Source organism: Neofelis nebulosa, chromosome 8, assembly GCF_028018385.1.
Source record: "Neofelis nebulosa isolate mNeoNeb1 chromosome 8, mNeoNeb1.pri, whole genome shotgun sequence".
Lineage (NCBI taxonomy): Eukaryota > Metazoa > Chordata > Mammalia > Carnivora > Felidae > Neofelis > Neofelis nebulosa.
This window is the reverse complement of record NC_080789.1, coordinates 114,013,069-114,040,787: the sequence shown is the minus strand read 5'-3', so window position 1 is coordinate 114,040,787 and position 27,719 is coordinate 114,013,069. Positions and strand designations below refer to the sequence as shown.

Below are 27,719 nucleotides of genomic sequence, written 5' to 3'. Positions count from 1 at the left end.
AAATAGGGTCATTCCACAACACCTGACCAACACTCCTCCAAACTGTCAAGGTCATTATAAACAAGGAAACTCAGAAAAACTATCAAAACCAAGAAGAACCTAAGGACACATAACTACTAAATGTAATGTGGTATTCAGGAAGAGATAAAAAAGAACATTAGATAGAAAATAAAGAACTCCTGAAAAAAGTATGGACTTTAGTTAATAATGTATCAATATTAGTTCATTAATTATGACAAATAAATCATACTAATATGTTAACAACAGTGAAAACTAGGTGTGGGGTATATCAGAAGTCTATAATTTCTTCACAATATTTCTTTAAGTCTAAAGGTGCATTAAAAAAGTTCAAAAGTAAGAATAAAAACAAATCGTGGGCGCCTGAGTGACTGTCAGTGGAGCATGAGACTCTTCACCTCAGGGTTGTAGGTTCAAGCCCCACATTTGGTGTAAAGATTACTTAAAAATATAATCTTTAAAAAAATAAATCAACTGTATTTCTATATACTAGTAATGAATATGTGAATACCAAAATTAAAAACTCAGTATCACTTACAATTGCTCTAAAAAATTTAAATACTTACGTGTAAATACAACAAAACACATACAGGACTTTTACCAAAAACTACAAAACGCTGATGAAAAAAAATAAAATTAGATCTAAGTAAGTGGAAAGAGACACACAATATACACAGATTAAAGACACAACATAGTAAAAATGTTCATCTTCTCCAAAATGACATGGAAGTTAATGTACTTCCTATCAAAATCCCAGCAAGATGTTTTATAGATATGGATCAGACTCTTCTAAAATGTATGAGGAAAAGTAAAGGAATTAGAATAGCTGAGTAGTTTCCTGTGGCTGCCGTAAGAACTTAATACAAAGCGGCTTAAAATAACAAAAATTTATTCCTTGCCAGTTGTGGAGGCCAGAAGTCCAAAATCAGTATCACCAGGCTGAAATCAAGGAACTGGCAGGGCTGCACTTCCTCCAGAGTCTCTAGTAAACAATGCTTTCTTTGCCTCTTCCAACATCCGGTGGCTGCCAGTATTCCTTGGCTTGTGGCCACATCACTCATGTCTTCAAGGCCAGCATCTTCAAATCTCTCTGTGCTCCATCTTCACATAGCCTTCTTCTTTGTGTGCGATGCCCCCTCTGCTCTTCTCTTGTAAGGACATTTGTGATTACATGCAGGGTCCAGGAGAATTTCTTCATCTCAAAATCCTTAACTTAATCTTATCTGTATAAAGATCTTTTTCTTAAAAAAGAAATGTTCCAGGGATTAGGATCTGATATCTCTGGTGAATATCATTTAGCCTACTACAATAACTAAAACAATTTTGAAGAACAAATTGGGAGGAATCAGTCTACCGATTTTAAGACATATTATATAGCTACTGTAATCAACGATGTCTGAGAGGTGCCAGGTAAGCATCTGACTCTTGGTTTTGACTTGGGTCATGATCTTGCAGTTCTGTGGGTCTGAGTCCCACATTGGGCTCTGCACTGACAGAGTGGAGCCTGCTTGGGATTCTCTCTTCCTCTCTGCCCTTCCCCCACTCACCCTCTTTCAAAATAAATAAAATTAAATATTAAAAAAAATCAAGGATGTCTGATATTAGAGTACAGAAAGACACATATATGAGTGAAACACAACAGAGGATCCAGAAATAGATCCATACAAATATGGCCTACTGATTTTTCACAAAGATACAAAAGCAGTTTACACACACACACACACACACACACACACACACCCTCTGGAGAACCCTGACTAAACTAGCTATGCTGTTAAGACTATAAAAAGACAAACTATAGACTGGGAGAAAATATTTGCAAACCATGTATCTGGCAAATAACTAGTATCTAGACAATATAAAGAACTCTCTACACTCAAGAGTACAAAAACAAACAGTCCAATTAAAAAATGGGCAAAAGATATGAAGGAAATTTCAATTAAAAGGATCTATTGATGGCAAATGAGCATATGAAAAGATGTTCAACATCATTAGCTGTTAAGAAATGCAAATTATAATCACAAGATATTATTACACACCTTTCAGAATGGCTAAAAAAAAAAAAACAAACAAAAACAAAAACAAAAAAACAGTGCAACATCAAATGCTAGTGAGCATGCAGAGAAACTGGATCACATATATTGCTGGTAGGAATATAAATGGTACAGCCACTCTGGAAAACAGTTTAGCAGTCTCTTTAAAAAATTAAACACACATCTACCATAACATTAGCAATACTCATGGGCACTTATGCCAGACAAACAAAAAGTTATGTTCACTCAAAAACCTGTGCAGAAATGTTTATATATAGCAGCTTTGTTTACAACAGCAGAAAACTGGAAACCTAGATTTTCTTCAATGGGTTAATGGTGAAACAAAGTGTGGTACATCCATATCACAGAACACTTGTCAACAACAAAAACAGCGAACACTGATACAGTTACCTGGATCAATCTCCAGAGAATTACGCTGAATGAATAAGCCAACCTCATAGCATATGATTCCATTTATATAATATTCTTGAAATGACAAAATTATAAAGATGGAGAACAAATTAGTAGTAACCAGGGTTAAGGAGGGATGGGGATGGGAGGAAAGAGGATGTGGTTATAAAAGGGCAATATAAAGGATCCTTGTGGTGATGGAAATGCTCAGTATCTAGATTGTACAAATGACAATATCTTTTTTTTTTTTTAACGTTTATTCATTTTTGAGAGACAGAGCATGAGCAGGGATGGGGCAGAGAGAGGAAGACACAGAATCTGAGGCAGGCTCCAGGCTCTGAGCCATCAGCACAGAGCCCAATGCAGGGCTGAAACTCATAAACTGCAAGATCATGACCTGAGCCGAAGTCAGTCGCTCATCCAACTGAACCACCCAGGTGCCCCACAAATGACAACATCTTGATCGTGATATGACAGTATAGTTTTGCAACTGGATAGAGGACACAAGGGAATCTCTCTGTATTATGTCTTACAACTGCTTTTATGAATCTACAAGCATCTCAAAATGAAAAGTTTAATTAAAGCAGATTGACCAATGACACTATAAGTCAGAAAAATGACAATCTCCTAGCAGACACATGAGGGGCAGGGGAGCAGCTCAAGGTTACAGAGGTGTATACGTAAGTCAAATCCATCAAGCTGTGCATTTAAGACTGCTGCAATTTACACACTTGATTGTATGCTCTGCCTCAGTAAAAGATTATTTTAAATTGTCATATGATTATTAATCTTGTTCACCATGATGATGGCATTGGCTGTGTATGAATGTTTTCAATTGTCTGTAAATTTATTTACCTGAGTACCTTTTAGCAGAAGCAGTTTAGGTAGAATGGTGGAGCTAGAAGTCCTACTAGAATAGGTTAAGGAGTGAGTGAGAAACAACAAAATGCAGAGAAGCAAATACATACAACTCTTCCCGGGAGTTGTCAATAAAAGAAAAGGGTGATAAAGTGATACTCAGAGGGGAAGGCATTATTGAAGTGCTTTACTAAAATGTGAAAAACACGAGATTTAAATGAGGGAGAAAACATGGTAAATAATCAACCACATGAGCACAATGCTGCATAATATTTAGCAGATATGGAGGGGAGAAGAGAGACAATGCTTGCACCACACAAGGGGAAAGGGGACTGCTGATACAGGTGTACCTATAGATTTGATGGTGGAAATAATAATAGAAATAACAACAACAGCTCTATTTTACTGAATACTTACTATGCTAGCCAGCCCCAACATGGACCCCAATGATCCTCATCTCCTGATACACATACCCTTTATGGTCTCCTCCCACACAGAATAGAAGTGAGATGTGTAATTAATAGGAAATGACAATGTATGACTTCTAAGACTGGCATAAAAGACAATGTAGCTTCTACCTTGCTCTGTCTTGGACTGCTCCTGAGGGAAAACTGGTCTACAACACAAGCACCTGTGAAGAGGCCCAACTAATTTCATGTGAGTGAACCATTTTAGAGGCAGCTCCTCCAGCCCAAGCCAAGCCTTCACAAGACTACAACCTCATGAGACCCTGTGCCTTTAAAACCAGTCATTTAACCGGCTTCTGAGTTATGGACCACAGAAACTCTGAGAAGATGTTACAGTTTTAAGCCACTAGACTTGGGAGGAATTTATTAAATAGCAATAGATACATAATGTACTTATACGCAAAGCATAGTTGTAAGCATATTAGATATAGTAGCCCACTTAATCCTCAACAACCCTGTGATCCCATTTTAAAATGAGGAAACTGAGACACAGAGGTTAAGCACTTTGCCCCAATTATGGCAGAGCTGGTAAGTGGTATGGAATCAGATCCAAATCTAAAGCCAGTGCTATTAACTGCTGTGCAATACATCCTCCCCACAGCTGAAGCATTTCCATCCTAAAGCTTTTATTTAGGCTACAGACTAATAGAAGGTAATAGAAGGTAAAGTTATTTGACCTAAGAGAGCAGGGAAAAGCAGGTGAATGAGAGAAATGATAAAGTTTTGAAATACTTGTCATGAACAGTTAAGAAAAGGACCTGCTAGAGAAATTTAGCAGGATTTCCAAGCAGTGTTAAGGGCTCAGGAGAGGTCAGGAGCCATGAACTTCCATGCAGTGAATTTAAGATGACCATAATGAAGAGAACATAGGATTGCTGGGATACATAAATATAAAACATACCGTGAACTGTGATGGCTATCAGTAATAGAAAACGCATCTTTCCCAAGTCCCGCTAGTTCAAAAAGAAGCTATGAACAGAAAAATTCCAGGAAACACTGTATATCCTATGTCAAAGTATCTCATAAAGACTAAAGAAATAGAAGCCTCCTAAGACACATGATGGTAAACTGGCAGTGCTACTTCATTAACTGCCCTGATCTCAAACATCAGAAATTTTTCTAGAGAATCTTCCCTTTTCCATTCAAAATGTCACAAAAAAATTAAAAGCTATAGTAAGAACAAACTAGTTCCATCAGAGTCAGACCACATCTAAGACCAGCCTCACAATTACTGACTTAACTTGATGAATAAATCTTACAACAGAGCTTTAGACCAAAAATTTATCAATTTACAATTTCACTTAAAATTAGACTTCTCCAGGGTACCTGGGTGGCTCAGTCAGTTAAGCAAACTACTTCAGCTCAGGTCGTAATCTCCCAGTTCATGGGTTCAAGCCCTGCATCAAGCTCTGTGCTGACAGCTTGGAGCCTGAAGCCTGCTTCAGATTCTGTGTCTCCCTCTCGCTCTGTCCCTCCCCCACTCGTTCCATCTCTCTCTCTCTCTCTCAAAAATAAATAAAACATTTAAAAAAAATTTTTTTAATTAGACTTATCCAAATACATTCAAGTTTTGATTTCATGCAATTGCTTTTAATTTTATTTCACTTTACATGACAAGCTGGCATAAACTAATCTCAAAATAAAGTTGGATAAGGAGGAAAAAAATCAAATCACTGACACACAATCTTTTTCAGGCCAATGCTCTATGCAAACAAGTGTGTATATTTAAACACTTAAGACACCAAAGTGCATGAATGAAGGCAAAGATGTGTCAGCTAGTTTCTAAATATTAGAGGTTAATAAACAAGTTTTAAAGAACAAGAGTTAGCAGCTAACATTCCAGTGACACCTTTCCTCATATTCCCACTATTACCTGAAAACTTATCACAAATAAGCCAAATGAGTACAATTAGAAAACAAAGTTGGTCTAGTAAAAGAAATATCACTGGGTAAGTAAATCCTTTCTACCCTATGCATTATCAATAGTGAAGACCAAAAAAAACTTTTCCACACTTGAGGCAGCTCTAGTCCCACAAAGGTACGAGAACTATGGAAACCATAAGGCCAACCTTTATGAACTCTACAAGTTATTACACTATTCTCCACCTCATTTAGCCAGGATAGAACCTATTCTAATAACAAAGCAAAATGAACAATGCCTAACTCCTACAAAGATTTTAATTAAAATCTGCAATATTTTTGTTATGGTAGTACAAGTGCTCCATCATTCTACTTTTCATCTTACCCTTATCTGCTCAGTGGAGCTGCTGCTAAGTTCATCACCAGATTCAGAATCCTGATGTACTCTTTCTGAGCCTTCTCCTGCTGAATCACAGGATTGTTCCTGGGAGAAGCTAGTTTTCTCTATGTCCAAGAACTCCGGGCCGGGAAAGTGACCAAATAAGCGCGTCCTATTCTGGCCAGAAACTTTAGGAGAATGTGAATCACTGTTAAACTTTCCATTATTATGGGTCAGGTCCAGGCTTAGGTTCACAGTCTGACATGGATTATAGTTGGGTCCAAAATTCTGATTGGCATCACGAATAAGACCTGTTCCTTGAACAGACGATGACGGCTTTCCAAAGCTCGAAAGCTCAGGCAATTTGTTCACATTTTCTGTTGACCTCTGAAGATGAAGACTCTGTATCATTTTCATAGAATTATTTGGCAGTCCAACTGCCTGTTTAACAGGTGGCATGAGAGCTTTACGGGTGACCTCCTTGACATACTGAGCTGGCACATAAAAGGCTTTGGAGTTCTCATCTGGTTTGACTTGCCACCAGTCGTCATTGGTCTTTTTCACCAAGATGTATCGTTCTCCTTGTTTTATCACGATCTTTCTGTCCTTAGCTTCATATTCATAATCATATTCCACTTCAATATACACTTGTCCTGGAATAGTCTTCCCACTTCTGTCAGCCATTTTTATTCAGTAATGTTCACCTCTCAAACAGGATGGTATGCCACATTATGGCTTTATACCTTGTTGGATTAATACAGCTATTTTTATTTAAATGGAAGAAGAGAATAAAGAAAAAGTTAACACAGCCTGGATTTTTAATATTTATCCAAAAGCATCATATAATCAAGGTATTTAAAGAATACTACCAGGGCGCCTGGGTGGCTCAGTCGGTTACACGTCCGACTCTTGACTTCGGCTGAGGTCATGATCTCACGGTTCATGAGCTGACAGACTGTGCTGACAGCACAGAGCCTGCTTGGGATTCTCTCCCTGTCCCTCTCTCTGCCCCCTACCCTGCTAACATGGGAGTGCACTCTTTCCTTCTCAAAATAAATAAATAAACAGTTTTAAAAAATATTACCTTCACCCTCCAAAAAGTAAACATATGTCTAATATCATATGTATTTTCCTACATTAAAAACATCCATTCTAACTGTAATCTACATTTTCCAGTCATTTATAAGCAAAACCAAACCAATTACTGGAACAGTAAATATGCTAACCAGCCAGACAGAAAAAAATAATAATAAATAAGAGGTGAGAATTTTCCTTCTTTTCATGACTACCTAAAACCTCCTTCACTTTCTTAGAAAGGCTCACTAATAATAACAAATACATCTTAGGCACTTACCAAGAGCCAAGAACTGAGCTAGGTTCACTTATCTAAGTCCTTCTTTGAAGCTGGAACTGAATTTCAGTAACCCTGTACTATTTTCTAAAATGGTCAAGAGTATTAATGTGCTTTAAAAAATTATCCAATTATATGAGTTTCGTCTAACATAAATGGATAAAAAGGAGAATACTGTTATTTCCAGACAAAGTATGCTCATGAAGAAAACAAAACTCCTAGTTTACTTTGTTTCCATGTTGTACCTCAGGAGGGTCACAATCCTTGTCAGGCTGAATCCCACAAATGGAAATAAATAACCAGCCTTATAATTTTTTTTTTGAGAGACAGAGAGCAGGAGCTGGTAGGGTGGGTGGGAAGGGGGAGAGGAGGGGGTGGGAGAGGGAAAGAATCTTAAGCAGGCTCCATGCATAGCACAAAACCCGAAGTGGGGCTCCATTCCATGACTCTGGGATCATGACCTCAGCCAAAAATCGAGTCAGACTGAGCCTGCCCAGGTGCCCCCAATCTTTTTATTTATAAATGTTAAAAATTCTTACCCCCTCTACCACTCAAAGTCTGTTGCAGAATGAGTTCTAACTTGGCTTGAGAAATCTAGGGATTCACTTTTATTTCTATATCAATTCCAAAATACTTTAGTACTTCATAGAATACAGTATTCAAGCTTCAAAGTGATCATAGCATCTCGATATTACTACAACTCAAGTACCAACTGCTGTAGGATGAACTGTGTTCCCCAAAAAAGGTATGTTTAAGTCATAAACCCAGGACCTATGAATGTGACCTTATTTGGAAATAGGATCTTTGCAGATGTAATCAATTTAAGATGAGGTTACATGTCATTAGGGTAGGACCAAAATCCAATGACTGGTGTTTTTATAAGGAGAGGGGGATCTGGAGGCAGAGAAAGGAAACACATAGAGGAAAAACTACGTGAAGTCAGAGGCAGAAAATGGAGTGAGGCAGCTATAAGCAAGGAACCCCAAGGACACCCAGCAGCTACCAGAAGATAGAGGCAAAGAAAGTCTTTGCTAAAGCCTTCACAAATGGAGGACAACCCTGCCTTTATTTGGGACATCTAGCCTCCAGAACTGGGAGAGAATAAGTTTCTATTGTGTTAAGCCACCCAGTGTGTGGCACTTTGTTATTGCAGCCCTAGGAAACTAATATTAACCCAAGGCTCAAGGATCCTAAGGCAAAGCTAAGCAATTCTGAATACCGAGATACACCACAAATGTGTAAACCTAAGGTCCCATGATAACCTACCAATTCTCTTCAGCACCCAAATGCTGGGCATAGTATTACTGGGTGCTGTATGTACAGTAACAATCATTTCCTTGAGGACATTTTTCTTCTCTGTAATAGATAAAGCCCATAAGTCCAGATGATAAATTAGTGACACAATTTCAGTAACTAAAACTTTTACTTTCTGGACAAAGTACTTGGATAACAAATTTAATAATGTTTTGAAAAAGATTAAAAATAAAAAACTTACCTTAAAGGAAGAAATAAATATCCAGTATTTCATTTAAACCTATAAAAAAATAATAAAGTTCATTAACTTTAACCAGGATTGCTTTAAGAAGGCTAATAATATTGTTCATGATTTAGAATAGCTGTCATGTGTTGCTCACATTTTTATAACAGCTCTATGAAACAGTACAATTTTATATCTCAAGACTGTTCCGCACCACCCTCCAAACGTGGACAAATACAAGGTATGCTTCACCACTGCCCCTCCTACTTCACTCTCACATGGTTTCAATTTCATTTCTGCCCCTTATTTTTTATTCTAACAAATATCTTTAAAAATTTTTAATAATATGAAAGCAACCTTTGTAAAATTGTTAAAATGACAGAAACGGTTTTCAAGTTTATGGTACTGAATGGATAAAGAGAATGACAACAAACACTCCAAGCGATTGGGAGTCCTAACATGTTTCCCCACAGATTACTTACTAATTATAAATAGACAAATACACCTTTACAACAGAGAAATCTGGCAGTCATGAGCTTAACCAAGTGATCAAATGCAGTAACACCAACAGTGGGACAACCTTGATGATATATGCCTCCTAATGTGATGTACACAATGTTGCCTAAGTTGTATTCTTGTCAAAAACATGCTAAATCTTGTTAATTGTTAAGAAACAATTAATTCCAAAGTATAAGACATTCTATTAGATAACAGACCTGAACTCTTCAAGAAATACAATTTCATGGAAAAATGAATAAGGGAGGAAGAGTCTTCTAGATCAAAAGAGATTATTGGACCACAACAACAAAATCCACTTGGTATTTTAGTAGGTACCTAAAACTTACAACATGCAAAACCTACTTCCTATCTCTATCCCACCCGAGCCCCACCAGATCTGCATGGTCTTTCCAATAGCAGTAAATAGAAAGTCTAACCTTCCAAATGTTCAGCCTTTACTTTCATGCATTACCAGGACATTAGTCAGTATGTGCTTTAATCCTTTTACCTACATAAAAGTTTTTCACTACAACTTTTTAAAATTCCACACTGAAATACTTCTCCTCAGGTGATTTTTTTTTTCTTTTGCTTTCCAGGAAGTAATAAAGTAACTTAAGCAACACCTCTAAGCTCATACATACCATAAGCAGTCAGGTATTTATCCGCAGCAATGAAGAAAAGGAAAGTATGAAGAATAACAAGAAAACTGTATGTCACGCTAGTAGGAGAGAGGCTGGGCAGTGGGGACCAACAATAGGTTAAAAGCCAATCCATGCTCAGTCCCTTTCACTGCCAGGCTTTATGACTACACCCTGCCCTGTGACTACAAAGATAAATATGAAGGAGGAGTTAGAGAGAAAGATGAAGTAGTCAGTTCACTATGTTCAACATGAGACATGCAATCTAAAGTTTAAAAAAAAATGAGACTGGGAGGACAAAGAAGATGGAGAAGTAGCCAAAAGACTTCTACATAGAAAAAGAAATTGGATATCAAGGCAGACAACATGAACAGGAGTAGACACATGGGATAAGAATAGGGGAAATGGAGCTGACATAGTTTTCTAGTTATAATACTGGGGTGGTGAGGTGGGGAATGAAATTGGGAAGCCCCTAAGAGAGACTACTAAAATTATAAACTTCTAGAAAGTCACATAGCAGGAATTATGTATCACAACCCAAGGTCTAGGAAAAGTTACATAAAATAAAAAAGAGGAAAGCCTTATTTTAAGTTATGGATTCAAAGAAAATTAAAATAATTATGGGGTAGCTCTAAAAACTGAGATCTAAGTGAAAATTATCTGCAAGTATATTATATTGCCTAATTTTATTTAAAAACATAAGCTATATTAAAACAAACATTTATCTTTTTCTCTATTCTCCAAACTTGTGGATTCTTCTCTTTAGATAGGTTAAGCACTGTTTATCCTGCTATTTTACCCTCTCAAGTATTTTGATTTGAATCTTACTCATCCAACTATAATGCTCTGAGCACAGCTCTCCTCGAACTGAAATACATTCTGTACTCATCACCACACTCCCCCATCCACACTCATCACACACACACATCTTAAAACTAAGTACCCAACCACCTATAAAGTTTTTGCATATCTACTGACCCAGTACCAACCACTGCTTTACTCGGCAGTTTCAACAACACCCATGTAGGCTTTCCATGACTCTTACCAGTTTTCTTCCTCATGTTTCAACAAGAACAGATATATACAACTCCTTACATCTTTTACTTCTCTTCTTCCACGTCAGCTTCAGAACTTTCTACCATGCTATTTTAAAATCTAATAGCCTCCTCCTTTCTGTCTGCCTTTTTTTTCCCCCCTCATTTTCTTTCCCACGGCAAATTACACAGCTCAGCACATGTTATCTTCCTCCCCCAGGACATCTGTTTTAATCAACTACATCTCTCAGCATGGTATCTTTACTAGGTATATCAAAAAAGTAAACAAATGAACACAATCTTAAGAGAAATACAGTAAATGCATCCATAATTAATGAGTCTATAATTTTAGGGGGATGAGTCTACAATTTAAATCTAACACATATATGTACAATGAGTATAGCAATTGTAATGCCATGAGCAACAAAATATTAATATAGCCTCACGTGCATAAATATTAACCAACTTTGGAGCACCTGGGTGGCTCAGTCGGTTAAGCATCTGACTTTGGCTCATGTCATGATCTCGCGGTTCGTGAGTTTGAGCCCCACGTCAGGCTGTGTGCTGACAGCTCAGAGCCTGGAGCCCACTTCTGATTCAAAGTGTCTCCCTCTCTCTGCCCCTCCTCTGCACTCGCTCTGTCTCTCTCTCATTCTATCAAAAAGAAACAAACATTAAAAAAAAAAAAAAAAGAAACCAGGGGCGCCTGAGTGGCTCAGTTGGTTAAGCGTCCGACTTCCACTCAGGTCATGATCTTATGGTTTGTGAGTTCAAGCCCTGCGTCGGGCTCTGTGCTGACAGCTCAGAGCCTGGAGCCTGCTTCAGATTCTGTGTCTCCCTCTCTCTCTGCCCCTCCCCCACTCATGCTCTGTCTCTGTCTCAGAAACAAATAAACATTTAAAAAAATTTAATTTTTTTTTTAACGTTTTTATTTATTTTTGAGACAGAGAGAGACAGAGCATGAATGGGGGAGGGGCAGAGAGAGAGGGAGACACAGAATCGGAAGCAGGCTCCAGGCTCTGAGCCATCAGCCCAGAGCCCGATGCGGGGCTCGAACTCACGGACCGTGAGATCATGACCTGAGCTGAAGTCGGACGCTTAACCGACTGAGCCACCCAGGCGCCCCTAAAAAAATTAAAAAAAAAAAAAAGAAACCATTTAAAAATATAAGTAAATATTAACCAACTTAAAAAGTACAATTTAGGCCACTTTTTTTTGACATGAAGCCCTCCACGTAGTTTTGAAAGTACTTGTTTAAAATGAATAATCTCCCTAAAAAATTATAAATAAATAAAATGAACAATTCGTAAACAGGCCTCTACTCTACTGAAGAAATCAGTTAAACGTAATGAGCACAATAAAATAGTTAAGGACAACTCCAGCATTAAGTTCTAGCATAAAGAATTATACCAGCAAATAATTTTTTATTTTTTTATTTTTTTTAATTTTTTTTTTAACATTTATTTATTTTTGAGACAGAGAGAGACAGAGCATGAACAGGGGAGGGTCAGAGAGAGAGGGAGACACAGAATCTGAAACGGGCTCCGGGCTCTGAGCTGTCAGCACAGAGCCCAATGCGGGGCTCAAACTCACAGACCGTGAGATCATGACCTGAGCCGAAGTCAGCCACTTACCCGACTGAGCCACCCAGGCGCCCCAATAATTTTTTAAATTGTACACTTGCACAACAAAAAATCATAGGCCACTTATCAGGCACTTAGAGTTTTTCACAATGCATGACACCTGTTTTCTAATAATAAAAACGTGTAGGATGTAAGACATTTCTTTAGGCCTAAAGAAGAGAAGAAAAATATAGTGATTAATATTATCAACTATATTGGCCATGAAGAAATAGCAAAAACAGGGACAGAAGAAGGATACAGGAAATATTTGGGTAACTGGAAAGCAGGAGAGAACACAAACATAGAGTAGTAAAAGAAATTTAAAAACTGAGATTTAAATCTGAAAGAATAATGAGGACACAACAAAGCATTTGAGGAAGCAAGCATTTTTTACTAAAAATTACATTTGCATAGGGTATTTTAGAATGATTCGTGCCATAAAATCTTAGTCAGAAATAAGGGTGGACGTAATAACTTCTTGGATTGTTACAAGAATGGAGAAAATACTCTAATTTAAAAGGGAAGAAATATGATATTGGGTTTTACAATGAGTTTTTAGTTATACCACCAAATATACAATCCATGAAAGAAAAAAAATAGGAGTTTATTAAAATTAAGAACTCCTTTGTGGCAGACACTGCTAAAAGAATGAAAACACAAACCACACACAAGGAGAAAATATTTTCAAAATACATACCTGATTAAGGACTAGTGTCCAAAATATACAAAGAATTCTTAAAAGTCAATAAAAAGAACCTAACATTTTAAATGGAAAAAGAATCTGAAAAGACAAATCATGAAAAAAACCAGACAAATGACAAATAAGCACATGAAAAAGTGCTCATCATGCCATTAGGGAATTACAAATTAAAACAAGACACCACAGCACACCTCTTACAACAGCTACAATCCAAGAAAAGCTGACAACACAAGAGCTAGTGAGGATGTAGAGCAACAGGAACTTTCATTCACTGCTGGTAGGAATGCAAAATGGTTCAGCTACTTTGAAGACAGCTTAGCAGTTTCTTACAAAGCTAAACATAGTCTTGCCATACGATCTAGCAATCACACTCCAAGGTATTTACCCAAATAAGTTGAAACCTTATGTCCACAAAAAGTCCTGCAGGCAAATGTTTACAGCAGCTTTATGTATCACTGCCAGAACCCGGAAGCAACAAAGAAATCCTTCAATAGGACAAAGGATAAACCAACTATGTGTGAGACATCCACACAATGGAATATTCTTCAGTGATAAAAATAAGCTAAGAAAAGATACAAACTAATCTTAAATATATTTTGCAAAGCGAAAGAGGCCAGTCTGAAAATGCTACACACTGAATGACTTCAATTATATCACGTTCTGGGAAAGTCAAAACCATACAGACAGTAATTGCCAGGACGGGAGGAGGAGACGGAGGGTTCCACAAGCGAAGCACAGGGGATTCTTTTAGGTCAATAGAACTATTTTGTATGATACTGTAATGGTGGGTGTAAGACAATGTATACGTCAAAAGCCATTAATCTTTATAACACAAATAATGAACTTTAATGTATGCAAATTTTAAAAATTCATTTAGGCAGTTGGGGGAATGCCAGGATTTCCCAGGAAAGCAGATTAAGACAAGATAGTCTAATAGTATGACAAATGCATGGAACAACCTCACTGAATGGATGGAGGGTGGGAAGAGGATGCTGATCTAACTTATTTTGAAAATAAGTGAAGTTTGTAAGAATATAGGCAAAGGAATTGAACATAAATACTGTATTCTAACTTGATAAAAAACACATCCCATGGGGGTACAAGTCAAAAATTCTGATACAGCCATATTTGTGTATTGTAACAAAATAATTAATTAAATGGAATATGGATGATAGGAACCAGGTTTCTCAGTGATGGAGTGGAAATTTATAATCATGGGGAAAAGACTAGAATATCCATGGATTAAACTTGGAAACATCAATACGAACTCATTTTTAGCTTACTACGGATAAAATAACAAAGGTGATTCTGTAATGGACAGAAAACACGAATAGACACTTTTCCAAAGAAGACATCCAGATGGCAAACAGACACATGAAAAGATGCTCAACATCACTCATCATCAGGGAAACAGAGATCAAAACCACACTGAGATACCACCTCACATCCATCAAATGGCTAAAATTAACAACTCAGGAAACAACAGATGTTGGCAAGGATGTGGAGAAAGGGGAACCCTCTTGCACTGTTGGTGGGAATGCAAAGTGGTGTAGCCACACAGTGTAGAGGTTCCTCACAAAATTAAAAATAGTATTAACCTACAACCCAGCAACCACACTAGAAATTTATCCAAAGGATACAAAAATGCTGATTCAATGGGGCTCATGAACCCCAATGTTTATAGCAGTGCTATCAACAATAGCCAAATTATGGAAAGAGCCCAAATGTCCATCAACTGATGAATAGATAAAGAAGATGCAGTTTATACATACAATGGAATACTACTTGGTGATAAAAAAAGAACGAAATCTCACCATTTGCAACAATGTGGATGGAACTGGAGGGTATTATGCTAAGCAAAATAAATCAATCAATATCATGGGATTTCACTGATATGTGAAATTTAACAAACAGATGATCATAGAGGACAGGTAGGAAAAGTAAGATAAAAACAGAGAGGGAGGCAAAACGTAAGAGACTCTTAAATACAGAGAACAAACTGAGGGTTGATGGGGGTGGAGAAAATGGGTGAGGGGCATTAAGGAGGACACTTGTTGGGATGAGCACTGGGTGTTGTATGTAAGTGATGAATCACTGGAATCTACTCCTGAAGCCAAGACTACACTGTTATGTTAGCTAATTTGAGAATAAATAAACTAAAATAAAAACAAATAAATAGAATAACAACAAAAATAAAGGTGATTTTATAAAGAAATACTACAGATATGTATCTATATATTGCTTAGTATACACATTTTGCTGTCAGTAAAAATGATACCTAACAGCAACAAGTACACCTAACATCCAGATATGGTTTCTAATACCGTTCTCCAAATAAAGGAAACAAGGCTCTTTGGAGAGATGGCTGATTCAAGGACTGGGGCAGAAAATATACAAGATGAGCCCCTAGCTCCTTGTAGTGCCATAGTGACCCTTCCCCCTCTGGATTTTAAGGACTTTATTTACTTTTTTTTAAGGACTATCTAGTCCTTAGATCTAAATGCTTATCATTTTTTAATGCTTATTATTAAACTACTGTCTTCTTAAACTATAATTCAAAGTGATATGGTGCCCATTTCATATTCATATTAAAATATCTTAGGGGGGGCCTGGGTGACTCAGTAGGTTAAGTGTCCAAATTCATGTCAGGTCATGATCTCACAGTTCGTTGAGTTTGAGCCCCACATTGGGCTCTCTGCTGTCAGCACAGAGCCTGCTTTAGATCCTCTGTCTCCCTCTCTCTCTGCCCCTCCCCCACTCATGGAGCTCTCTCTCAAAAATAAAAATAAAAAATAAAAATCTTACATTATGCTGCCCCACATTTGAATAAATAAAAACTCACATTTCTGTAATTCTTTACTTTTACACACTGCATTTATGGAGAATCACAGTGCCTGTTTTTCTCAATAAAACATAAATTACAATTACTTAAGAGGCAGTAGGGTTCAAAATCATTCTAAAATAATCTCTTATACGTGGAGAGTAAATACTGATCCAGCTGATATATGACAGAGCAGAAAGTGAGGAGCCCACTGTATTAAAAATTTCACACACTCAGTACTTCAGTAAACCATCCTGATCAAGCCCTTTCAAACCAAAAATGATTAAACTAGAATTTAATCCTTTCAGATCCATTTGCACACACCAGGAAGACAGCCTATAAGGTTAAAAAAACAAACAAACAAACAAACAAACAAACAAACAAACTCAGACCTAGTAAAAAGTCTAAGGATCAAAAAATTTTCTTGAGCCAATAGGTTAACTTCCTTTTCCTTCAGATTCTATTTCATAAGCTACCTATATGGATACTGGCTCCATGTTAACCTTTAAAACCACCCTTCTACAATAATCAATTCTGCTTCTGTATTTTTCAGCTTTCTTATTACTTCTTTCTGAATGCACTCCAAACAATGGATTCTTCCTTCTATACCCTCAACACCTGAGTCCCATATTTTAATTTCTTATTAAGAAATTTCTATAATAACCATTTTTAATTAAAAAAAAGAAAGTAACCTTTTTTACAGGTCACATAAATTTGATCTTGCCTTGGTGGCATCAAACCTGTCCCCCCTTATAGTAACAGCACCTTGATTTTCCTTTGGGGAAGCACCCATGGTCATGATCTCAGTCCATATCATTACACAAGTTGTCACATATTAATAAGAATATCAGGGCACCAGGGTGGCTCAGTCAGTTTAAGTGTCCAACTCTTACTTTCTACTCAGGTCATGATCTCGTAGTTTGTGAGATCCAGCCACAAGTTGGGCTCTGTGCTGACAGCACGAAGCCTGCTTCAGATTCTCTTTCTCCCTCTCTCTGCCCCTCCCTTGTTCACTCTCCCTCACTCTCTCGCTCTCTCTCAAAATAAACTTAAAAAAAGAAAAGAAAATCATAACCTTGGTCTTTATAAAGTTTAATAGGATTTCTAATCCTCTAATAATTTACTCTAGAAGAAAAACTTCATTGACTTCACAATTCTATTGGTTACCTCGGTATTAACCACCCTCTCCCCCAACCCATTCAGATATTCCTCCAAAACTATACACATTACCCTCTTAAAATCTTTGAAATGACTATTTACATTCAACTACTTTCAAATGTTTACCAAATCCTGTGCTTTAAAAAAAGATACAATTGGGGCGCCTGGGTGGCGCAGTCGGTTAAGCATCCGACTTCAGCCAGGTCACGATCTCACGGTCCGGTCCGCGAGTTCGAGCCCCGCGTCGGGCTCTGGGCTGATGGCTCGGAGCCTGGAGCCTGTTTCCGATTCTGTGTCTCCCTCTCTCTCTCTGCCCCTCCCCCGTTCATGCTCTGTCTCTCTCTGTCCCAAAAATAAAAATAAAAAAAAACGTTGAAAAAAAAAAAAAAAATAAAAAAAGATACAATCTACAAAACAAAGGCAAATACAAGAATAGTGATTATTAACATCTGGCCATTGCAAAGCTCTAGTCAGACCTCAGTAACTTTTCAAAAAAGAAAAAACTATTCTGTTTAATGCTTACATTATACCAACCTACTCCAAATTAACATCATGATAAGAGCCATTGTTGGCAAAGGACTTGAATAGATATTTTTCCAAAGAAGATAACACAAGTGGCCAATAACAAGGAAAGATGGGGGTGCCTGGGTGGCGTAGTCAGTTAAACTCCCAACTTCAACTCAGGTCATGATCTCACAGTTTGTGATTTCAAGGCCCACATCGGGCCCTGCACTGACAGCTCTGAGCCTGGAGCCTACTTCAGATTCTGTGTCTCCCTCTCCCTCTGCCCCTCCCCAGCTAACACTCTGTCTCTCTCAAAAATAAATGTTTAAAAAAAAAAAAAAAAGAACATGGAAAGATGCTCAACATCACTAATCATTAGGGAAATGGAAATCAAACCACAACAGCCAAAAAAACCCCAAAATAACAAGTGCTGGTGAGGATGTGGAGAAATTGCAATTCTTTGCACTGCTCGGAGAAGTGCAAAACAGTAGCAGCACCGGGGTAAACAGTATGGTGGTTTTTTAAAACACCCAGCAATTCCACTTCTGGGTATATATCCAAAAGCAGGGACTTGTAAACATATATGGACACCCATGTTAACAGCAGCACTAATCACAATAGCCAAAAGATGGAAAGAAAAACCAAATGTCTGTGGACAGATAAATGCCTAAACAAAATGTGGTACATACATAAAATACTACTGTGTATATATTACCACAATAGTCATTGCACAATACAATTTAAATCACCTTACACCTGCCTACCCCCAAACCACAAAAGTCACTAAAATCCTCACATAGCTTTTACAGATATGCTTTCAAAGTAAATTTTAAAAGGCAAAAACACATTCAAACTTTTACAAAACTGAAAGTAGCACTTATGTGGCATACAAATGATGAATTATCACTACTACCAATCCCTCAGATTGAAAAAAGAAAGCACACTATGATTCTTAATTTTTATTCAGATTTAAATTATTTTACAAAACATTGAAAATCCAAACATGCAAATTAAACCAAAACAAGATTATTGCTACACACCAACCACAATAAAGTTATTTTCAAAAAATAAAGACAATACAAAATGTTGATAAGTCTACCAACAACTGAATCAGACACAGTGCTAATGGAAATTCTAAAAACAGTGCAGCCAGTTCAGTAGTTTCCTATAAACAAAGATTTTCTGCAGCCTGAAACAAATTGTTCCTGGGCCATGAAACAAATCTCAATAAATTTCAAAGGACTAAAATCATAACTAAGTATATTCTCTAACAAATGAATTAAGTTACAAATTAACAAAAACTTAGCTGCAAATTTGTTGTTGGAATCTAAACAACACACTTCTAAATAACTCAGAAGTCAAAGAAGAAATCAAACAGGAAATCTAAACTGAATAAAAATGAAAACATGACATCTCAAAACTTTTGGGATGCAGCTAAAGTAGTGCTCAGAGAAAATTTATAGCACTAAATGGCCATATTAGAAACGAAAGAAGTCTCAAATCAATGATGTACACTTCCCCTCTGAGAAACTACAAGATGAACATCAAGCAAATTAAACAGCAAGTAGGCAGAAGATATCACATGATAAAGATCAGAGCAGAAATCACTGAGAGAGAAAACAGAAAAGTGTTAGATGAAATCAGAAGCTGGTTCTTAAAGATCAGTAGTACTAATAACCCTCTAGTCAAATTGATCCAGAACACAAGGGGGAAAACCATGAATTACCAGTATCAGGCATTCAGACAGGGAACACAACTACAGCTTTAAAGGCATCAAAAGTAAGATAATACTATGAACAACTTTAACCCAATAAATCCAACAACTTAGATGAACCAGACAAATTTCCTGAAAGACAAATTGCCAAGGCTCGATAACCTAAAAAGCCCTGTATCTGTTAAATTGACATCTCTTTAAAAATCTTCCCACAAAGTCCTAGCCCAGATGGCTTCACTAGAGAATTTTACCAAAAATATAAGGAAGATAATACCAATTCTACACAAACCTTTTGAAGAAAATTGCAACGGAGAAAAAACATCCCAATTCATTCTATCAGGTCAACATTATCCTCATACCAAAACCAGACAAAGACATTGTAAGAAAAACTAAAGACCTAACATCCCTCATGAAAATACATACAAACTTATCTCCAAGAAAGGACTCACATTTAAATATATACAGAACTATTCAAGTCAATAAGACAACCCAATAAAAACTCTGAGTGCCTGGGTGGCTCAGGAGGTTAGGTGTCCAACTCTTGATCTCAGCTCAGATCATAACCTCACAGTTCACAGGTTTGAGCCCCACATCACGCTCTGCGCTGACAGTGTGGAGCTTGCTTGGGATTCTCTCTCTCTCTTTGTGCCTCCCACACACACTCACTCTCACCCTCTGTCCCCCAACTCTCTCAAAATAAATAAATAAACAAACAAACAAAAAAAAGACAACCCAATAAAAAATAGGTAGAAGATATACGTATCCAAAGAGGATCTACAGATGGTAAATAAGTCCCTGAGAAGATGCCTAACATCTTTGGTTATTAGAGAAATGCAAATTAAAGTCACAAAGAAATAATACTACACATTTATTAGAATGACTAATATTTAAAAGACTGACCATATACCACTGTTTTCTGGAATGTGGAGCAACCAGAACTCAACACTGCTGGTGGACCTGTAAAATGGTAAAATTTGGAAATAGTCTGAGAGGTTCTTAAAAATTTAAATACATAGGGATTCTACTGCTAGGTATTTACCCAAGAGAAATGAAAGCAGGTGTCCACACAAAGACCTGTGTGTAAATGTTCACAGCAGCTTTATTTGTAACAGCCCCAAACTGGAAACAATCCAAATGTCCATCAAGAGGTGAATGGATAGGGGCGCCTGGGTGGCTCAGTCAGCTGGACTTTGGCACAGGTCATGACCTCGCAGTTTGCGGGTTCGAGCCCTGCATCCGGCTCTGTGCTGACAGCTCAGAGCCTGGAGCCTGCTTCAAATTCTGTGTCTTCCTCTCTCTCTCTCTGCCCATCCCCCACTCGCACTCTGTCCCCTCAAAAATAAACAAACATTAAAAAAAAATGGTGAATGGATAGATTGTGGTATATCCACACAATGGGATATCACCTAGCAACAAAAAGGAATGAACTACTAATACACACAACAAACTGGATTTCACAATAATTTTGCTGAGTGAAAAAAAATCCAGACAAGAAAGACTGCATACTATATGGGTCCATCTACATAAAATTCTAGAAAATGGAAATGAATCTAAAGCCCCAGAAAACAAATCAATGTTGACCAGAGAACAAGGGAATGAACTATCCTGAGCTCAAGAAAATTTGGGGGGGGGAGGGAGGGAGGAGATTAACATGTTCTTTATAGTGGTGATGGTTTCACAGGTTATATATATACATACATACATTTATATATATATATATATATATACACACACACACACACACACACACACATATACACATACATCAAAACTCATTAAGTTACACATTTAAAATATATGCAGTTTATTAGACAGCAATTATACCTCAATAAACCTGTTAAAAAACCCTGTAATAATACAAATTTAAAGCACCAAATATTACTTTCTCCTATACTACAATGACTTTAAGTATATATAAAGGATATCTTGCATGGTAAGAATACTAGCAACTGGAATTTTCATTCACTGCTAATGGGAATGCAAAATGGTACAGACACTCTGGAAAACATTTTGTCAGTTTCTCATAAAGTATACATTTACCATATGATCTAGCCATTCCTTTTCAATACCTCTAGGTATTTACCCAAGAAAAGTGAAACCATAAGTCCATACAAAGGCCTTATATCAACATTTGTAACAGCTTTATTCATAAGTGCCAGAAACTGGAAACAACTCAAAGGCCTATCAACTGGGGCACCTGGGTGGCTCAGTTGGTTAAGCATCTGACTTCAGCCTAGGTCATGATCTCACAGTTCGTGAGTTTGGAGCCTGCTTCAGATCCTGTTGCGTCCTTCTCTCTCTGCCCCACCTCCATTCACACTCTGTCTCTCGCTCTCGCTCTCTCTCAAAAATAAATAAACATTTTAAAAAAAATTTTAAAAAAGGCCTATCAACTAATGAAACCCTAGACTAACTGTGGTACATCCATGTGTAAAATAGAAAAGAATGGAAACCTTAAGAGATCCTGGGAAGGGAGGAGGAGTGGAGGGGGATGGGCAAAATGGGTGAAGGGGACTGGGAGATACAAGCTTCTAATTATGGAATGAATAGGTCATGGAATTAAAAGGCAAAGCACGACGAATATAGTCAATGCTACAGTAATAGTGTTGTATGGTGACAGATGGTAGCTACACTTGTGGGTGAGCAGAGTATAACATGTAACTTTTCGAAATACTATGCTGTACACCTGAACCTAATGTAACATTGTGTCAACTATACTCAAACTTTGACACATCCTTGTGAAAATGGAAAGAGAAAATGTGAAAAAGTACTTAAACTATAAAGCTTGATACAGACCATCACATTAATCACTGTTCACTAAAGGAAACAAAGTGGTGAAAGAAAAGAACCCACGAATCATACTGTATGTAGCCTTCTACATCTGTCTTATTTCACTTAGAACAATGCTTTTGAGATTCATCCATGAGTTGCATGTATCTATAGTTCACTTCTTTCTACTGTTAAATGTTATTATATGTTAATGTATACAAAACTGATTTTTTTAAGCAAACCAGTAATATATAGCAAAATAGTGGTAATTTTCAACAAACTTTTAAAGCTACCACTCAAACGTAAAATGTATTCTAAATTCTCCTGTGGCAAAAAAGCACAGAAATCAAGGTTAGAGGTCTGAAATTTAGATCTAGGATTTGCCATTTATGAGCACCTTAACTTACCTGTAAAACAGACAACACAAACCTCAAAAGATCCTTGTGAGAATGGAAAGAGAAAAAAGCACTCTGTCAACTATAAGGCATGATACAGAATATCCACACTAATCACTTATTCAAAAATGCAAAAGTTGCGGGGTGCCTGGGTGGCTCAGTCGGTTAAGTGTCTGACTCTTGATTTTGGATCAGGTCATGATCTCACAGCTCATGGGTTTTGAGCCCCCTGCAGGGCTCTGCTCTGACAGCGAGGAGCCTGTTTGGGATTCATCCTCTGTCTGTCTGTCTGTCTGTCTGTCTCTCTCTCTCTCCCCCTCCCTCCCTCCCTCCCCCACTCATGTTCTCTATCTCAAAAATAAATAAACATTTAATAAAAACTTTTTTAGATGAGTTCTACATTTACAGAATTATTGCAAAGATAAACAGAGAGTTCCCATATACCCTGTATACAGTCTCCTCTACCTTTAACATCTTATATATGTATGTACGGTACATTTGTCACTGACACAATAACCATGCTCTGTTCAGATTTCCTTAGTTTTCCCCTAATGGACTTCTTCTGCTCTAGAATTCCATTCAGAATACCACATATACATTTTGTAATCATATCCTGTAGCTTTTTCTTTTTTAAGATATTTTTAATGTTTAGTTTTGAGGGAGTGAGAGAGACAGAGCATGAGCAGGGAAGGAGCAGAAAGAGAGAGACAGAGGGAGACACAGAACTCAAAGCTGGCTCCAGGCTCTGAGCTGTCAGCACACAGTCAGACACAGGGCTCGAACCCATGAACTGTGAGATCATGACCTGAACAGAAGTCAGACACTTAACCTACCGAGCCACCCAGGCGCCCCATATCCTGTAGCTTTTAAAAACACAAGTTACTGGGGAGCCTGGGTGGCTAAGTTGGTTGGGCATCTGACTCTGGCTCAGGTTGTGATCATGATAAAATCATGGTTTAAACGGTTCATGGGGTTCATGAGTACCATGTTGGGCTCTGTCCTGACAGCTGGGAGCCAGAAGAAGCCTGCTTTGAATCCTGTGTCTCCCTCTCTCTCTCTGCCCCTCCCCTCCCTCAAAAATAAGTAATAAACATTAAAAAAAAATTTTTTTTAAACACAAGTTACTGAAACCCAGACAATATAATGAGAACAGTATGAGGTGAGGCCCCAAAATCTGCATTCCTATCAAGTTCCCAAAGGATGCTGATGTGCTGATGGGGCTAATGTAAAAATACACTTAGAAGAGCAGTGGTCTAGATTCTAGACTCCAGAAGTGGTGTCCAATGCAGGAGCCACTAGCCAAATGTGGCTACTGAGCACTTTAAGTGTGGCTAATCTAAATTGAGATGTGCTGGATGTGTAAAATACACATAGGATTTGAACACTTAGTCTGAATAAAAGAATCATGTGGATTACATGATATGGTAAAATTTATTTCACTTGGGTTCCCCCCCTTTTTTTTTTTAACTTTTTATCATGTGACTACTAAAAGCTTTAAAATTACACAGGTGAGGTGCGCCTGACTGGCTGGCTCAGCTGCAGCAGCATGAAACTTTTGATCTTGTGGTTGTGAGTTCAAGACCCATGTTGGGTGTAGAGATTACTTAAATAAAAAATTACATTACATTAAATACACAGGTGACTGGTATTACATTTCTTTTGGACAATAGTTTGTGTGGCCTGGGCAGAAGAGCAGCAACGGTATCTATCACCTGGGGGATTGTTAGAAGTTCAGGTGATTCCCATGCACATTAAAGTTTGAGAAACACTAATTATCAACAAGGGAGGGGTGCTTAGAGATGTCAGCATTTGGCAGTTTGGTTCAAATAAAAAGCTAATGAACTGCAAACGGAAACTGCAAAATATTTAAGTCAATGAAAGTAAACGGAAAATGGCTGAATCACAGCAAAGCCGTCCACAATTGAGGATGTATCATAATTAGACCAGTTAACAACAGAAGAAAAGAAAAACCACAAAGATAGTGGCCCAATGGGTTCCTCAAAAGAGAGAGATTTGAAAAGCATGATTTGAAGTAAAATGATGGTATGTGATAATCATACCTTTTCAGGTATGATTCAATCCACAAAACACTGCATATTTGCAATTAAAACTAAAAATGTTAAATATGAGATAAAATAAAAGTTTAATTTCACTTTTCTCTCCCACTATTAGAAAACTGTAATGTCCATTTGGGCCAGATTCACCTTAAGTTACCTTTTCTTAGTACCAATTTTCTCAGATAAGCAAAATATTGGTACTACCACTTATACCTCACTATAGTCACTGCTTTATTTCAATCAATTTAAACATTTTATTACCCTCCTTTTCTCAGGAATGTCAACTTCATAACTTCAAGTACTTAAGTTTGTAAAGCCCACTGTCTATCCACCTATTTACAAAAAAAAAAAAAAAGCACCCAACAGATACTTTCTAATTAATTAAATGAAAACCAAGTGATTAACTGCAAATAATACGCTGTTTTTCTACAGCATTTATAGTACACGTTTTCAGTTGTGCCTCACAACTAGTACAGTAAGTAAAAAATAAAAATATGTAAGTTATTGTCTATATATGAATAACCTTTACAAATGGCATTATATCAAAAATTAGTGCGTTAGCAATCTTTTCCAACTTTTATGGTGGATAAAGTTGAACAGAATCCTATCAACAAATCCTGGACATACACATACATAAACACATAATCTGTTCATTACACTTCATTTTTTCCCCCAAGCACAAACCCCTCCAGAGCTTCGGAGCTACATGCAACCGCGGGTCCCACATGTGCATCGGGCTTGTCTGGCTCTTCACGGTGCACTGCTCAGGGTTAAAATTTCACAGCCTGCTTTTAGGCACTTCTCTGGGCTCCCAAATCCCTATTTTGAAACCTTTCCAAGCCATTTCAAAACAGAGAAAAAGAGAAAAATACTAGCACCAGCAGCCAGAATGTCTACTCAGACAAGAAAATGTACAGAAAGATGACCCATTCTGTAACACACCCTTCTACAGACCAGGGAAGGAACACTGGAAATGGACAAATAAATAACAGCTCTAGGCCACCATTTCCCAACTTTTCAGTAGGAAACAGGCGTGGCCAGGGGCTAGATACTTTTTAACAAACTTCCACTGTAACACCGAGTCTTCCGAGGTCTCACCTTCAGAAGGGGTGGCAGAATCTGAACCAGAAGCCGAGTGACTCCTCGCTTGCTGCTCCTTCCTCCACATTTCCTCCCCTTTGGAATATGTGCATAAATGCTCAATAAAATCTGCTCATAGGTCATAATTAACTATAAAACAATTCGAGCGTTAGGTGCCTTTACCCATAATAAACACTTCACTTGGAACGGCATTAGAACTTTCCTAAAGGTATGCTTTAAACATTTTGCTTTAGCCTTTGCAAATGCATTTATAACCGCTGCTGCAGTCGAAGGAAAACATCGCAAGCCTCTAAAACTGAAGGCCGTTGAGTTTTTCTCAAAGGGTATGCTGACCCTGCGGACATTTCTTCTCAGAGGGTCTGCGGAACTTAAGATCCAACACTTAAAGGACAGCCATTCTTGGAAGACAATCAACTGCGTTGAAACGGCAGGAGGGCAGCACGCTCATAATGAGCATTTTTTTTTTTTTTTAATTCAAGGACTTTGAGGAGATTGCTCCCAGAAGAGCTAGAGTAGCAAGCGTCCATTCAACAGGGGCGAAGCACCTCTAAAGACTGCGGAGACCAAAGTGCCCAGTTTAAGGTCAGCAGTCGAGGGGAGGCCCCAGGTGGGCTGCCTGGATGGGCGGAGGGTTGCACACCCCACAGCAATTAGAGAGCGGGCACACGCAGCTGCAGAAGGCGAGGAAGGAGGGCGGCACCAGCCTGCCTCTTACACACACACACACACACACACACACACACACACACCGACGCCCTCCTTCCTAGGGGCGGGGCGGGCGGGCGCTGCCCTCACACAGGAAGTCAGGAAACCCGGGGGGCAGAGGAGCCACAACTTTAGAGCCATTTAAACCCTCTCGCCCACGTCAGCCAATGGGCTGGCCACGGCCCCCCTGCCCCCCGCGCCAACCTCGCGCCCCGCGCCGCGCCCCCTCCGCGAAGCTCCCGACCGCACCTCGCGCTCACCTCGGCGCCGACGCGCCTCCCGCACACACCTCCCCTTAACTCCGCCGCCCTCGGCGGGCACAGCCCCGGCCGCGGACGCCTTTGTGCAGCACCTCACCAACCTGCCCTCCGTCCGCGGGAACCCGTGTCCCCCACCTTACCGAGAGGACGGCGGCCTCGCGGGAGGCAGCTCCCTCTTGTACTAGCACGGGGTCTGCAGAACGCCTAGGCGAGCCCGAAGGGCGCTCACACCGCGGCGGCCGCGGCCAGCCCGTCCCCGCAGGCTGGTCTCCGAGGGAGGGTAAGTTCCAGGGCACGTCGGAGCGCGCCGGCGCGGGGGCGGGGCGGGGCTGGCGGCTCACGTGATGGCAGGGGGCGGGGCGGGGCTCACGTGACGACCCGGGCGGGCGCCGGGTGAATCGGCTGAGGTGGATCCGGGAGGAGGGGGGCGGTCCGAGGGACTGGCTGAGGGACTCGGGCTGGCGAGGTTGTTGCCTGCCAAGTGGGCGTAAGCACTTTGTAAACATGAAGTGGGAAACGTTGAGAGAAAACGCTCGGGCGAAAACGAGGGAAGGGCGAACGGGAAACGGAGCGAGCACTAGGGTGACAGGAATGGAGCCCAGGGAAAGACAGCGGGGCGGTGGGCCCTGCCCGCTCCCTTTCTCGGCCCACTGGCCTGCTGGGAGCTGCTGCCAGGCTTAGGTCAGTCGTCCACCGCCCCGGAAATCCCTCGGGGAGACTCGGAAAAAGTGCCACCAGCTACCTCCTGGGGACGAAATGGAACACTGGAGACAGTGAGTCCATTTACTGGGTCCATGAGGAGCTGTCCTTCGCTGGGGCCACCAGGGCAGATTGCTGCACCAGCTGTGCACACACACTCAGGGCTGAAGAGGGCCCTGGGGACCCGAGA

General features: G+C 39.0%; 1 protein-coding gene across 4 annotated transcripts in view; it reads right to left on the bottom strand.

Moving 5' to 3' along the window:
* ARHGAP12 (Rho GTPase activating protein 12) overlaps nucleotides 1-27,142 on the bottom strand; it is a 121,601-nt gene extending 94,459 nt beyond the window's left edge. For 2 of the 4 annotated variants that reach the window (XM_058681539.1, XM_058681541.1), the window contains exons 1-3: nucleotides 26,971-27,141; nucleotides 8,873-8,911; nucleotides 6,033-6,787 (exon numbers count right to left, since the gene is read on the bottom strand). In XM_058681539.1, the coding sequence (XP_058537522.1) occupies nucleotides 6,033-6,710 (678 nt within the window). In that variant the 5' untranslated portion in view covers nucleotides 6,711-6,787; nucleotides 8,873-8,911; nucleotides 26,971-27,141. Of the gene's footprint in view, nucleotides 1-6,032; nucleotides 6,788-8,872; nucleotides 8,912-26,970 lie in introns of all 4 variants that reach the window. The other 2 variants (XM_058681540.1, XM_058681538.1) reach the window with 2 other exon arrangements.
* Between the last annotated feature and the right edge of the window lie 577 nt (nucleotides 27,143-27,719).